General features: G+C 37.1%; 2 protein-coding genes and 1 long non-coding RNA gene across 3 annotated transcripts in view; 2 read left to right on the top strand and 1 right to left on the bottom strand.

Moving 5' to 3' along the window:
- Nucleotides 1–573: 573 nt before the first annotated feature.
- On the bottom strand, nt 574–3,306 carry LOC107661620 (kelch-like protein diablo). The gene is made up of 8 exons (XM_016451284.1): nt 3,284–3,306; nt 2,800–2,945; nt 2,413–2,596; nt 2,008–2,151; nt 1,788–1,921; nt 1,505–1,716; nt 1,244–1,350; nt 574–637 (listed from the first exon to the last, which is right to left on the bottom strand). The coding sequence occupies exons 1-8, from the start codon at nt 3,304–3,306 to the stop codon at nt 574–576; spliced, it is 1,014 nt and encodes a 337-aa protein (XP_016306770.1).
- Nucleotides 3,307–9,414: 6,108 nt separating this feature from the next.
- b3galt9 (beta-1,3-galactosyltransferase 9) lies at nt 9,415–11,999 on the top strand. The gene is made up of 2 exons (XM_016451285.1): nt 9,415–9,420; nt 10,893–11,999. The coding sequence occupies exons 1-2, from the start codon at nt 9,415–9,417 to the stop codon at nt 11,997–11,999; spliced, it is 1,113 nt and encodes a 370-aa protein (XP_016306771.1).
- A 1,022-nt stretch (nt 12,000–13,021) lies between these two features.
- LOC107661571 (uncharacterized) overlaps nt 13,022–16,320 on the top strand; it is a 6,928-nt gene continuing 3,629 nt past the window's right edge. The window contains exon 1 of the long non-coding RNA XR_001631123.1: nt 13,022–14,746. This is a non-coding gene — a long non-coding RNA (uncharacterized LOC107661571). The remainder of the gene's footprint in view (nt 14,747–16,320) is intronic.

Here is a 16,320-nt window from a genome sequence, read left to right on the forward strand (position 1 = left end):
CGTGGCATTTTAAAGTGTCAGACACAGCGCCATGTGCTGGACAGCCTTGAACAGCATCTTATTCATCATGAATTAGAACTATTACTCTGTAAAAATACATCTTTTTAGTTGCCAAGGCTACATCTATTCACAGTAACATAGCAACAGAGTTTTAGACTTTTTCTTAGAAAAGGCCGACTACAGCATTGAATGATGTTTACCAGTATAAGGGTTACCATGGTCATGGGAATTTTAAAATTGTGATTCCCCCTGCCAGAAAAAAAGTAATCAAACGTCTATAGTTATTTGACTAATAATTAATCTCTAAAAATCGGTCAAATGAATTTCTGAACACAAAAAGTACCAAGCAGTAGCCTATCATACTACCATATTTGTTTAATTACTTTGACATGTACCATGGTACCGAATGGTTACCATATTCATTTACCACTGTTGGAATGAAATGATCTAAAACCAAATAACACAGTACAACAGCAGTACATTTTTGTGAGGGTCAAGAAATTAATTATACAGAATTTCATTTCACTTCATTTATTATCATGTATATCATCAATATACTTCAATCAATACATTTCACACAGCCTTAATCAAAGCCACATGTCCACCTGGATGCTTGGACTTCATACTGCCAAAATGTCTACAAAATGAGAAAATATAATGAAAAAGAAAATGTCAGAGATGAGAAGTTGAGTATAAATCTTAAGTTAATAATGACAGAATTTTAGTTTGTGGCAGAGCTATTCCTTTCAACTGCTAATAAGAGCGAGAGCGTACCTCCATTTAACACGTTAACACCATATTTAAAGGGATAGTTCACCCAAAAATTTAAATTCTGTCATCAGTACTCACTCTCAAACTGTATGAGTTTCTTTCTTCTGAGGAACATAAAATAATATATTTTGAAGAATGTTGGCAACTAAATAGTTGATGCTCCCCATTGACTTCCATAGTATGGAAAAAAAAAATACTATGGACGTCAATGGGGACAATCACCATTCTTCAAAATATATTTTTTGTTCAGCAGAAGAAATAAATTTATAAAGGTTTGGAACAACTTGAGGGTGAGTAAATGATTGGATTTAATCATTAAAATGGGTGTTATTTCACCCAAAAATGACATTTTTGGGTGAAATAACCATTTAAATCCATTCTGTGGATTTCCCCCACAATCAGTACTGGAAGATTGCACATTGGTAGACTTTGTAGGCTCTGCATGAATGAGTCACTTTAAAATAATACACACCTCCAAGAGTTTGTCTCATGGTCATAAGCCTCCATGGTTTTAAGGTCACTTACACCATCAAATCCTCCAATAGCCAATAGAAAGCCATTAAACAGCACTAAAGAGACCTGTGCATATTACACACAAAAATTCTTACCACAAAGACCATAATTAAACCACTTCAGAATCATTTCAGAATCATATTATTTGTACAGGTTTGAAATGACAAGAGGGTGAGTTATCAATGGCAGAAAGACTACTATAGCTCTTATTCCCTCAAACCTGAAATCTCTTGTTGTTCATAGCCCTAACTGGGCTCCAGCGGCGAGTGTCTGGGTCGTATTTCTCCACGGTGCTCAATGACAGACCAAGTTCGTCTCGTCCTCCAGCCACATACAGACAGCCAAGAAACACGACGCATGTTGAAGCTTCCCTCATGGTGGACATGGTTGGGCAGAGAGACCAGCATCCCTCAAATGGGTCAAAACGTTCCACTAGTGCAGAAGAATGAGTATTGAGGTTTTTTATTTATTTCAAATCTACACATGTATATGTGTTTGTGTACCTGAATCCAGTGGCATGTCTCCATCTGTTCCTCCCACAATGTAAATCTGACCGTTCAGGACAGCGGCTGATGCAGATGCCCTGTTCCTCAGCATTGGTGTCAACTTAGACCAGGAGTTCTTCAACGGGTCATACCTACTCCACAGAAAACAAGTGTGTATGTGTTTGAGCTTCACATCTCCAGACATCCGTTTCTCTGTAATGTACAAGTGTGTTTAGACCTCTCTACTGTGTTAATGCAGGTCATGCCGTCAAAACCTCCCAGTGTAATGAGACATCCGTCCATTTCTAACACACAGACCCTTGACCGTGGCGAAGAAAGTGAGGGCACGTCCACAGACCAGGTGTTACACTCTGGATCATACCTAACACACACAAACACATTCATTTAGCATTTTAAGGCATCATAGACAATAACGTTTTAAACAATAACTATTATTACGCATTCTAAGATTAAGCTATTGGCCAAATACTAGGGCAGCGCTGCATGTCTCCTTTTTGGAAAATGCAATTAAAATTATTTTAGCGACATTAATAACAAACTATTGAAATCAATTGTCAAATCTTTCATGCACTTAACAAAAAACACAATTTGAATGATGACAGAAGTTGATGTAAATGGCCACCTCTCCACGCTGCTCAAACAGGTGACGTCATCAGACCCGCCCACAGTATAGATGGCTCCGCCCAGAGCACACACCCCTGGGTCACTGCGGTGATGGAGCATGGGAGCAGTCATTTTCCACTCATTATACTGGGGGCAGAACTGCTCAACTGGACAGGATGGGTCATCTTTACTCCAGCCTCCAACTACACACAATTTATTAAAAACATACAACATACTTTATGCAAAGAGAAACAACTGAGATCTCTTGTGATTTCGTACTATATTATATATATATTCCATTTACATTTATAGTTGCTAGTGGCAGCTGACCAAACTTCTTAAAATGTTCAAGCAGGTGTAGAAAAGTCTGAAAGTCATTGACAAAGAGATTGATATAAATACTGACCTACATATATCATGTCAAAGGGTTTTCCTTTGGACGAGACTTTATTCCTCATGGAGTGGCTGTTGCTATGGCAGTGACCCTTGGTGCTGTGCAGGTTGGTACTATTTTTGATTACCAGGAGGTCTTCATCTTCTTTAAAGGGTCTGCTGAACATACACACACACACATAAAAAAAGGAAATTCTGAAAAAGCATATCCAGACAGCACATACGCAAACTCATCACACTTAAAACACTGGGCAAACAACAAAACACCCATCTGTTCTGCTGTGAACAAGATGTACAGTAGATTACAACACTGATGATGGAGCAGAAGATTGCAGCTTCTCTACTATTGCTTTCACAGGGACTTGAACAAACCCCCTAATCAAATCTCTAAGTAAACTTCAGCACATAACTGAATCAAATTGTGCAGTTTGTTGAGAAGTTGTATGTTGACAGAACTTGGTTTTATATAAAAAAGGGGACAAATCCTACAGACTTACTTGGGATCCAGGGACTGAGCCATATCTAGGAACCAGAGTATCAGAGAGACTTGAGGACTCTTGAATTTGACCAGTAAGGCTACGTTCACACAGCAGCAGAATACTGTTGTCAATCCTGCATTTGAGTGCCTAATATGTTTACTTTTTACTTTTAGGCTACATATGTTTGGTGTCGGTCACTTAAAGGCAGGGTAAGTGATTTGGTTCAATAACATTTTTTGTTATGCTGGTGGAAGCTCTCTTCACATCCTGATAGCAATCACTAAGTTAAGTGGTCTAAATGTATTTATATGTACTTATTGTCTGTGGAAGGCGTAGGACCATGGGCTACGATTTGCATACCTCTGTGTGCCCTGTTTGTGCAGACATGATACGTCATTAGTGTGTTACATTACGTTATTGCAGAGCGAGCGAGAATGAAAGGCGTTATTATTGTAATATTATGCTCTTTGTACTGTAATGTTTACTCACTGGTGAATGAGACATGAGGTAATCTGATAGCATTGCATTCAACCTTCCGCCATCTCTCATTGTGTCACTGGTTAGCCTCTGGTCTGACTCTGCCTGCGCACGTTCATGTGTTTTGGAGGAGGTGTGGCTTTGGAGAGTGATTTGCAGGGAGGGTGGGATCTTATGCTTTCAAAGCTAGATTGCTATTGATAGCCTCTATGAAAGCCCCCCATACAACACACAAAAACAAGCCCTACAAATTAATAAAAGAATACATAGTATAGAGACATTTCATTATTCATGATATTCACATAATTTGATGATTTGTAGATTACATAATTACACTTTCAAAAAAGCATTTGCAATTGGTTTGTAAAAGATATTTATGAACTTCTGGGCTGAATTTTTAGCCCCGTTTCCACCGCAGGAACTTCACCCAGGAACTAGAAACTTTGGGCCGGTACTCGGTGTGTTTCCACCGCAGGAACCAGGATCTAAATAAAGTTCCAGGTAAAAATTTGCCCCTCAGAAAGTCCCTGCTTGTGAGGTAGTTCTTTTTCAAAGGTCCGGAACTTTCGGGGACGGGACTTGGGCGCTAAACATGCTGATTTGTTGAGGTCACGCAGCACTGTATTTCAACCACCATTTATTTGGATAATTTTCAAAATGTTACTGATATTGTGTCATGAAATGTAGTTTTAAAAGTATTTCAGGCGAGAATGTAGTTGTTTAAAACTCAAATCTGCGGTTTATTTATAAAGACAGCGCCTATTTAAAAATGTGTTTCGCCAATTTCGGAGAAATTATCTCCACGCGATCAGCGGGAGCTCAGTGCTCATGTTTCCCGACGAGAGCAGCCTCAACTCGGCTAGTCCTTCTGACATTTGCCGCTGGCTCTGATGTCTCTTTAGTGGTTAAACATAAGCTATAATTCGTTTTGGGTAAATCTAACAATCCATTAATATGTTAAAATGAAAATAAAAAGAGGCAATACTGTTTGATATAATATTTTGTTTCATTTCTGCGGCTATTAATATGTTTAAATGAAAACGAAAGGAGGCAGTGGTGTTTGATATCATATTTCGTCTTATTGTAAATACAGTGAGATAAATTGCAGTAGCCAAGGCGAGCTGACTGACGTTATCAAGTAGGCCTACACTCCTCTTTACAGAATTACCGGACTTGCGTCGTCCCGTCCGCAGGAGTTCACACTCCTGAGTCGAACTCGCAAAGTCCAAACTACCAAGGATGCAAGTCCGAAATTTGCGTACTTGGTATTGAGAAATGCGTGCAGACCTACGTCACCGAACTATTTGCCTATTCTTCACGGTACTTTAGACCGCGAAGGAAACGCAGACAGCAACAGGTCTGGGGGATAAAAAGTTCCTGGGACACATTGTTCCAGGTAATTTCGGTGGAAAAGCGGCTTTTGTTGCATTTACACGTTTTGGCCAGTAGGTTTTTAAATAAAAATAATTTTCAGTCTTACACAACCATGTCGGGTCCAAACTATATTTCTCAATGAGAGCAGACCTTTTCCGATCAATCTTTTCTGATATACACCGGCACAGTTGTGAGTCACACATGTGGGTGTAAGCCGAATGCCCTTGACTCTGTCTGCTTTCACTGCTCATGCTTTTCTGGTGTTCTGCTCTCGCTCTTTCTTCAGAGACGTTTCTGTGCGGTTTACAGTGCTATGTTAGGTAAGTGCAGTGTTTCAGCATGACAACAGCACAGAGGATGGGGGTTGTGTGTGTCAGGGGTCAGGGGTCGCCTCTGAAATATATCACGTCTTGTCAACAAACATTGCACCACATCGCACACATCTGCAGTGTGCACAGAATGCAGTCTTCACGCACACACAAACTGACGAGGAAATAATTGCACTGACAATCAAAACACAATCAAGCTGCGACAACTAGACACTCCTGTCACCCTGAGAAGCGACTGCACTGTCATTTAACTTAATACCATGAAACCCCGAGTGCTAAGCCGGTCACCAATTCACCATACTGTTTCCCTATGCCGATAATGAAATCATCACCCTGGCAACCAGTGCTGTTACCATGACAACCCAGAGCCGAAGCAGTTTCACAACCAGTCATTACGGGTTTCTGGCAGATATCACACTCAACCGATGACTTTTAAAACTCATAATTATCAGCGACAAAGACTGACAGAAATGGGAATGCCCTATGGAGTGTGATTGAAAGGCTGCTGTAACTAGTCATAACATCCCACAATCTTTTTGCCTGGAAGTGAGTTGAGGCACTTGTTCTCGAATATCCTGATCACTAAATCTCTCTTCATCAGAAGAAAACAGTATAACTAAGTATCATTTATTTAACTACAGTCTACTGACTTTTTAGTCTTTCATATCTAAACCTTTATGAATATTCAGGAAACTATAGAAGCTTGTTTCCCCAGAGGTGGACAGTAGTGAAGTATTTTTACTTTACTCAAGTAAATTTAAAAAGTAGCTGTACTTTATCAAAGTGTTTGTCTTTGGAAAACTTTTACATCACTACATTCCAAAGCACAATGTTGTACTTTTTACTGCACTACATTTCATAAATAAAAGTTGTTTTTTTTTACCGTTAGTACTTAAGAACATTAAGAATGTAGTACTTTCTTGTACTCAAGTAAAACTTTTACTTGAGGAAAAAATAAGAAAGTATTAGATTTGTAATGTAATTAATTATTAAATGATATTTATTATGAAACGTAGTGCAGTAAAAAGTACAATATTATGCTTTGGATTGTTGTGAAGTAAAGGATTTTTATAGAAAAACACTCTTATTAAGTACATACACTTGAAAAATTTACTTTTAAAGCAGAGTAAAAATGCTTCACTACTGTCTGCCAATCCACTAAGCAGTAAACAAAAATAAAAAGGTAAATGCGATTTCTTATTTCATAATTCAGATTTTTAGAGTAGTCTCACAAATACAAGTTACAGACTTGCACTAAGGCTCTTCTTCTCAGAATTGCAAGAAAAAAGTCTGAATTGTGAGATATAAACTCAGAATTGTTAGTATGAATTGTGAGAAAAATTTTGAGATAAAAGCTAAAGAAAATTGCAAGTTAAAGTCAAAGATATAAGAGATAAAGAGATAAGAGATAAAAACAAACAACTTTGAGATTTGGGAGGAAAAAAGCCAAAACTTTTGAAAAAATCAGAATTGTGAAATATAAAAGTAAAAATTGCGCAAAGTATGAATTGTCTATGGAAGCCCGTTTCTGCCACTGAATAAAAAATAAAAGAAGTAATTGCGACTTTTTATCTCACAATTCTGACTTTTTTCTCAGAATTGCGTGATACAAACTCGCAATTCTGACTTTATGACCTCTTTAACTCGCAATTGTGAGAAAAAAAGTCAGAATTGCGAGTTTTTATCTCACAATTGTGACTTTATATCTCGCAATTCTGACTTTTTTTCTCAGAATGAAGAACTGGCAATTGCGAGTTTATTACAATTGCCACTGACTTTTTTTCACAGAATTGTGAGATAAAGAGTCGCAATTACCTCTTTTATTTTTTATTCAGTGGCGGAAACAGGCTTCCATAATTGTCAGATAAAAATTCAAAATTGTAAGAAAAAAAATCTAAACTGCAAAAAATTGTGAATTGTGAAATAAAAAGTCACATTTAAAAAATAAAAAAAAGTCATAAACATTTCTATTTTTTTTTTTTAATCCATGGTGGAAGTAAGCTTAGGAAATGATTTCCAAAAGAACAAGCTTCCATTCATGCATGACAATAGTCTTAAAAGCACCTTAATTAGCAAATAACATTTACACTCAATATTTTGTGCTTTGCATTCAGATTTTTTTGCATTCTTTTGCAAAATAATCACTTAAAGTTTGTTTTTCCATAGCAGAATTACTCTTATGCTTGTCAGGGGTAATCGTAAAGAAACTGTACCATATGGTCAAGAAATATGATGTGAGAAAGTGCAAACCATTATTTTTGTACTCGGGGAGAAAAGGTCACAGTGTAACAAACTGCAGGGACAAAGACACTTTTTAAAAACTGCATGGATTTTGAAAGCGCACTATTTTATTTTTAACAACAGCAAAATGTACAAATAATAAACTTTTTATTCAATATAACCTAATTAAATGTAATGATTTTACACTCGTTTAAAATTATTTAATTGCATTGCACACTAATAAGAGTAAATCTAGTACAGTATAATGTGACTAAGTTCAGTAAAAAATATATATAATTATATCAGTAGCAAGTCATGAGAACGCACTTGGCATGCAAATGGGACTGCTTCCTGTGGTAATGGCAATGTGCCTTCATGAAATGATTAATATCAGCCACAATTACTGCTAACAATCCTCCTGATACATCTAAACCACACAAACCTTAAAAAAATGAGAGCCCTGCAGTCACACTTTCTCATTTGAATCCATAGAACATAAAATGACTGTTTGAGACTGTTTCCAATGCATTATATTTATGTGTTTCACTAGAATCTTTTTCATATATGTCTCTCTGTCATGAATGTACTCACTTCTCTGATGTCATTATGTTGCTCTTTTCCTGCTGTCAAACTGTGTGCCACTGATTGTCTTTATTCTCTTGTTCTCTGCAGTACATCATGTACGAGACAGAGCCTCACTCATCTTGAGGTTTATTTGTGTGTGTGACTGACGGGGGGGGATTGTTTGTGTGATATGTAGGTATGCACTGCAGGTTAGTGCTGACAGTGAATGATGCACAACATGTAAATGTTATCGTAGAGGAGGGAAAATAGCTCTTCTTCTGACATGTGAATCATCACACACATGTCTTTCATTCTTACAGAAGACAAATGTTCACACTAGGAACAAACCATAACACACTCACTGTCACACAAACACATAAATTACATCACACGCTTTATGACAGGCCTAGTCTTTATTTTTACATGGTGCTCTGGAACAGTGTTATTTTGGTAACACTGATATACTACTATAGTTTTTGCTAATATTTTGATTTAGCAATTTTGAATGAATGTTTTCATGTAAATTTTAGTTTAGTTGTAGTTATTTTGTTTTTTTTTTATTCGTTTTTTTTTAATGAATTTTCATTACTTCCCTGGTTGTAAAAAGGGAAATAAACTAAAATTAATAATAAAAAAAACTAAAACTAAATATGATAAAAACAACATGATTTTGTTGTGTTTATGTTAGGCTGTTTCCTCTAAAAAGCTGAATAATTAAACCTTATTGTAAAGTGCAAGCACGAAAGCACACTTTTCAGAAAATCCACTGGTAATACTATAAACAAATCTACTATATAGTCCCAATAGTATGTAAAATGGCATTTATTTTGTATATCTGAAATTTCTACGACTCGTTACTTTCAAATGTTCTTAGATCAGAACATAACGGTAGTTATGATATGGGCCGAGGGAAATATAAGCAGTCTAGGAACAGCCTGTGTGTGAGTTGCTCTTGAGTAATGTATCCTGACATCATCCATTATTACTGTAGGTGAAGCTGGACATCTTTGCCCAGTGGAGACGGAGCTGTGTTAGGTTACCATTACCTGCCCAGTGTCAGCTTACTGCAGAAACAACGTCCAGGTGAGCAGCACGCACTGGTTCATGCGCCAGAAAACTGAATAGGAATTCAAACTGATTTAGAAAGAAAGAAGGAAAGAAAGAAAGACAGCCTAAAGGGACATCATGAAGGTATAAGTAAATATTTGTCCTCAGTTTCTATCATCCTTCCTCTCCATTAGTGCTAATGTCCTATCGTAGAATATTCTGGGGCCAGTTGCATTAACATAGTCACCATGTTAAGACGTTGTCTTAAGAACTAGTTTGACTAAGTAGCCTTAATTTTCGGATTTAAATTAGACCAATATACATTTTTATGTAACTGGTTTTAAAAAGTTATTACCAGTCTTGCAGAAACAAGTTAGGTGACTAACTTTTAAGACTAGTCTAATCAGTTTATGCATCTGGCCCCTGTCTTTATATCCAGCTTATGTCTGTTTTGGATAGGTGGTTAACTGCTTAACTAGCAGAACCAGCAAGACTTCCTTGGTCTACAGCATCAGAAATCATGCTGATTAACCTACTAGATTTTCCTTGCCAATGCTGGTTCGCCAGCTAAGCACAAAACCAGAATAAACCGTTTTTATGCTGCATGGTCCTTTTAGCAGAGATTTATCAGTATGTGTATTTGATTTTGAAAAAAAAAAAAAGCAACTGCATTGCAACTGATTGTATCAGTGATGGTCATACTTTTTAGTGGCAACTAATAATAAAGATAAAACAAACACTTTTTGTTAAATGAAAATAAAAAATAACGTAATTGGAAGAATGAAAATATTTTTGAACCTTAAAAGTAACTAAAATAAAATAAAAATGAATTTCTAAATTTATGAACATTAAGGGTTTATAATTGCCTTGATTAAACTTTGAAATGTCACTACATACCAAAATAGCAAGAAAGCCTTGTGAAATGTAAATGTTGTTAAAACATATTTAAATCATAGCAATTTTATCATGCGTTACCACTTATAGCCCTAAAAAATTAAACTAAAATAAAAATACTATAAAATAAATATAGAGATAAAATAAATGTACTGAAAAACTGGTATTAATCTAAAACCATCTAGCAACCACCCAAACAATCCCTAGCGGTGTAATTTTAGTATAATTTATATATTATTGTAGGTTTTTGTTAATACTTTGAATTAGATGTTATTAGATGTTATTTTTATATTCTCTTTTCAGTTTAATTTGACTAAATATTTGAGTAATTTTGTTGTATGTTTTTGTCATTGTTATTATTATTTAAAAAAACATATCTATTGTTTATTTATTTGTTTTACTTCACCTAGTTTGCGTTATTTTCGTACTTAAAGTTAAAGTAAATTTTAAAAAAGAAATGTTGCCTTGGCAACTAGCTGAAATAAAGCAAGTTCAATTTTTTATATTTTAATTTATTTAAATTCAACGTATCTTATTTCAAGTAATAAAAATGTTTTGTTTTTTTTATGGCTTTTAACTGTAAAAACTACTTAGTACACCTTAGCAACGGGATAACAACCCTAGCATGGATTGCTATTAGCAAACACCACTTGCATATTCTTCAGAGAATGCAAAAATCTTGTTGCTATAATTTGGTGACATTTCTTGTTCCCCTCTCTCAGATCTGTGTGTTCCAGCTGCAGACTCATCAATGGTGCTTCCTGTTGTGCAACGTCATCTTGTTTCACGCGCTGCTGTTTGGCGGCGACATAGTGGAAGAGTTTCTCCTGCAGTCGTCTCCCGCCGCTTACACCGACCGCTTTGTCCTGGAGGTCCGGGAGCGTGCACGTAAACTGGACCTGACTGAGACCAGGCTCAACACCTCACAGCTCTACCCCATTAACAGCGAACCCTGCCTACATCATCAGGACCTCCTCATCCTCACACTGGTCCTGAGTACCCCAGGAAACTCGAGCCAGAGGGAAGCGGTGCGAAACTCCTGGGCCAATCAGACGTCGGTGCACAGTGTTGCCGTGCGGACTTTGTTTTTCCTTGGCTCCTCCCATTTAGGTGCGGAGCTTGAGATGATGAGGGAGGAGTCTGCACGCTACGGTGACATTGTGCAGTTCGAAGGAGGCGTTTCAAGGGGCAACTGGCAGAGAGGACATTGGGAACAAGTTAAAATGGCACTTCGATGGATCCTACTTTTTTGTCCACAAGCCCGATTTATCGTCCTTTCTGAGGATTCTGTGTATTTAAACCTTCCTGCGCTTACATCATACCTGCTAGGACTGAGAACGCACCCTGATGACCTTTACCTAGGCAGGGTCATCCATCGGGCCGCACCTGAGCGGGACCCCGACAAACCGCATTACCTGCCCTATCAGGTGTACCCTGAGAAGTACCTTCCAGACTACTGCTCTGGCCCCGCCTTTCTTCTGTCTCAAGACGTTGTGAGAAAAGTTTACGTCGCCGCTGAGGATGTATCGTTGCCCCTCCCCTCCGACGTCCTGATTGGCCTGTGTGCAAGACGGGCAGGTGTGGTGGCCACTCACAGCGCTCGGTTTTCTGGCAACCGACACATCCGCTATAACCCCTGCTGCTACAACTTCCTATTCAGCTCTGCTGGGATGGGGGTGGGGATGATGGGCGTGGCCTGGCGGGATTTAGGGGCGGGGAAGGGGAGGGGCTGTGGCATGCTGGAGACTTATTACAGTTTGGTAGTGTGCAAAGCAATGACATACCTGGATCAACTTTCTTTTCTGAATAATGACAAATCACAGGGCTAGAACGGATGGGGATAGTTATGTGTATAAATTATTGTAAATATTCAGTTTATCAAAATATGCGAAGTATTATAATTCAACTGTTGTATTATTTAGAGCATATAGTGTTTCTGTTACTCTAAAAGGCCTTAAAGTCAACATATCAAATTTAAGAGGCAAGTTGGGGTAAGAGATTAATGCGTATTTTAGCAAGGATGCATTAAATTAATCAAAAGTGACCGTAAAGACATCACAAATGAATTCTATTACAAATTATCGCTGTTCTTTTGTACTTTCTTGAGCAGCAAATCAGCATATTAGAATTTTTTTCTTTTAGAATTTTTTTTTTCAAAAACATTAAAACAATTTTAATTCGGGTTGCAAACGTAATTTCACACGGACTCTGATGATGATTAATCTGTGTCATAACTACAACGGTGTTAGAAGTGCTAGAAAAAGTGAGAGTGAATTATTTATTGCTTTGTTAACAATGTAATGCATTGCATAAATTATTAAAAATAAATGAGCATATTACAGGCAATAGAAACACTCTCTCGTCTCTCTTACTCAATATATTCACAAATAAATGCCAAAGATGATGATATGAAGGGGTGTATATTAAAATGTTGTTTGTATTTGATTTTTGCATATATGGTCTCATTATAGGCATTTAAAACCGTCTGTTTGGCCCTCTAGTGTTAAAATGGATATACTGATCCCTCAACATATTGAGTAATTTACAATTCTATTAAATTAAACTAATATGCATATTACAAATTAGCTTGTACAAAGCGTCCAATTTTGTGCATGTCATCTATATTAGCTTGGACCAGCCAGAAACCACATAAAACCAGATGCCACCATGTTTCAGCTGGATTTTCCAATGAATGTTTGATACAGAAAGATGTGCTTGTGCAAAAATTCAGACCAAACAGGCATTTAAACATTTCAACATTTTTATTACAAAATGATCACATACAAAAAGGATAATGTACAAGCTTTGAAATTAAACAAAATGAAAACGAAACCAAAAACATTTTAGCGATGCCACTTTTAAATTCATCATTAGTAGTAGTAATAAATAAGGTACAAAAATTCCACCAAAAGAGAATTCTAACATTTTACACAATTTTTGTACTTGACCAGTCACATACTAGCAGTCACACCAGCAGGAGGCGCTATTGCTTTAATATGAATGATAAATAGTCTATATTCTGCTAGAAAATTCGCTAGTGAAAAAACACCCACAGCACGCGGCACCCCTGTCACTGGCACTTTTAGGACAACATTATTATTATTAATGTCTTTTTTTTTGTTTTGTTTGTTTTTCAAATGCAAGCAGCAGCAAAAATCAATCTTCTAATATCATTAGTAGAACATCTGCAGTCTTTATTTTCTCTATGTAGCTGTATATTTCTATTTAGTCATGTATATATTCAAACCTGAGAAAAACATGCATTTTAAATCTGTTGTGCTTTATCATACTCTGTTAGTCCTGACCCTGCCATGAGACAGGGAGAAAGAGAAAGAAAGGAAGAGAGAGAGATAGAGAGAGACTGGCAAAATAAACTAGGACGAAAGAGGATTCACATGCCCTGGAGACAGTCTGAAAGCGCTGATTGACAATAACAGATGAAACCGAAATAGGCACAAAGAATGCGAGATTGAGAAAAAAAAAGAGCTTGTTCCAAAGTCTAGTGAGCCTCCTACTTAGACTAGACAACAGCATATGCAGTGCCCTATGCAGTGACTAAAATTACATATATATTTAACAGAGACGTCAATCCCAGAATGCATTGCGACAAGCTCTGTCACAAAAGCTGGCGGAGAATGCGGGCAAATCATAACTAATCCATTCAGTGCCCAAATATATTGATAAAACAGTGGACCATTTTAACCAATATGTGTGCATGCTACATATTAAGCATAGTACTTTGTTAGCTTAGCAATATGCTAATATGAAACACTACACTGTAAAAAAAAAAAAAAAAGTAGTTATAAATAATGCATATTATTGATCCTTTACATTACTTACATTTAAGTATGCTTTACAACAAAAGAATACTCCAGTTTCCTTAAATATTTCATGTTTAATTCAATGTGCCACTTGCGGTTTCTTTCCCTTGTGAAAATAATTTCTACACCCATCCCCCCCCCCAGTGTTTTAGACGTCGGATCTCTTGTGCAGTTTGTATATTTGTTGCTGTCAATGTACTTTGTTTGAAATCAGTCACTTAAAAGGTTTCTTTCAGTTAGTATGCTGCCTTAGAAGGTAACTACCTATGTAGGGCAGCTCACTAGATTTCGAACACACCCTTAGAAAGTGAGAGAATGTAAACATTAATAATTTAAGACTGCTAAAGGAAAAAAGCATGAGAAAAGAGAAAGCAAGTAGAGGATGTAAACATTAACAAGAATAAAACTGTTAAACAGAGAAAGACAGACTGTAGACAGACATGAGACGAGAGAGGAAAAGATTATGTAAACATTAACAATCTAAGAAAGACTTCCAGAGAGAAGAGTAGAGAAAGAGAGAAAGATTGTGTTGCAAAGGTCGCCAGAGTGGTAAAAACGATGCCAGTGAGAGGGTGGCCTTGGAAAACTAAGAGTGCAAACAGGACAGCGAATCAAAACCCATAATACTCCCACTCTGCTGCCGTGTCTGACCAATCAGCAAGCGGAATGTCAGTAAGGACACAGCACCAAAGGGAGAAACACACACGAACACCAACCGCATGCGAAGCATTCCCGCAAACCAACTCAAACATGAGGTAAGAGTTTTAATCATTTTGTGTTATTTCTAAATAAATAAAATATGATTCCATTGCAAAAAAATTAAACTATACAAAATTAAATACGTACCCACGATATCTACAGTTAGTAATAAATTATGATTGTTAAATACTTAAGGCATTTCAACGGACATAACCCTGTGTAAACAATCAACACAAGCCATCATCCGCCAATCAGCACACAGAACACTGGGGGGAGGAGCCAACGCGCAGGCAAAAATGCAGCTCATTGGCTGAAACGAATACAGCTTTGTTTTGAACTAAAATGGTCTTTAAAATTGACTTTTGGATCACAATGAAGCAAAATTGAACAAAAAATAAAAAGTATGCTTTATAGAGAAGGCAATCTCAGAATGCATTTTGTATTAGAAAATTGGTGGAGAATGCGGGCAAAATCATATAATTTATGATTTTGTCTCACAATTCCGAGTTTATATATTGCAATTCTGACTTTTTTTCTCTGAATTCTGAGTTTACATCTCTGTTTACATTTTTTTGTTTGCTTCTGCAAGCAATAAATAATAAAACAAGTAGCACTTTTTTCTCACAATTTTGACTTCATTTCCCGCAAGTTTTTTTTCTCAGAGTTCTCTGAAAAATGTCTGAATTATGAGATAAAAAGTCGCAATTAATATATATATATATTTTTTACCATAGTGGAAACAAGCTTACATAGTTAACTGCTTATATAGGGTAGATTGCTAGATTTTAAACACACCCTGAAACAGACCGTGAGAGAAATTGCCAAATTTACATAAAGCAAAATTGAACCAGACATTTTGGGGAAAAAAACTATCCATATAAAAATAATATCCTTGTTGCAAGTTGTTCAAATTAAACTTAAAAACAACTAAAGTGATTAATCCTATAAACAACTAACGCCAGAAACATACGCATTGCATAATGTGCGTTTTTGCAAACTTCAGTGCTCAAGAGGGCGCCAGTGTTCAAACTTCTGCACCATTAAACCGGATGTGCTATTGTTTGTGTAGCTAGCTGTAAACATGTCAACTTTAACTTAACTCAGCAAGATTCATGAAATTTGAGCTGAAACAGAAAACTACCTGCGTATGTTTCGGGCCAAATACGAATAATTCCGGCGTCACGCTCATCCGTCTCGACCTGCTTGTGTGCTGTTGGCGGATGGTCCTCTATCACACGACATTCTACATTGTAGTTCTAGCAATACAGCATAGCAACCAGCATAGCAACCACGAGGGGAGACCTGTCACACAAGAACACCATTGGACACACACAAGCACCGCCCCCTCCAAACACTGCATGTTTTAAATACCAATAATAAATACAGTAACCATGGCAGCGCAGCACCAGAGTGAGGCTGGGCACTTTAGCTATGCTCACATGTGCTTTTTTCAGTAGGCATTTAGGGTCAATGGTCATGGCAGGGTCTCTTTTGCGCACACACACACACACACACGCACACGCTACATGAGTCTGATAATGTTACAGATCGTCACAGCTTAAAGGAGCTAATACACATCCATGCATTCGCGCACTTCCAGGTGTACCTTGAAACAATAACCCAAGCACAG

The sequence above is a fragment of the Sinocyclocheilus anshuiensis genome, unplaced genomic scaffold (genome assembly GCF_001515605.1).
Source record: "Sinocyclocheilus anshuiensis isolate Anshui unplaced genomic scaffold, SAMN03320099.WGS_v1.1 scaffold1425, whole genome shotgun sequence".
Classification (NCBI taxonomy): domain Eukaryota; kingdom Metazoa; phylum Chordata; class Actinopteri; order Cypriniformes; family Cyprinidae; genus Sinocyclocheilus; species Sinocyclocheilus anshuiensis.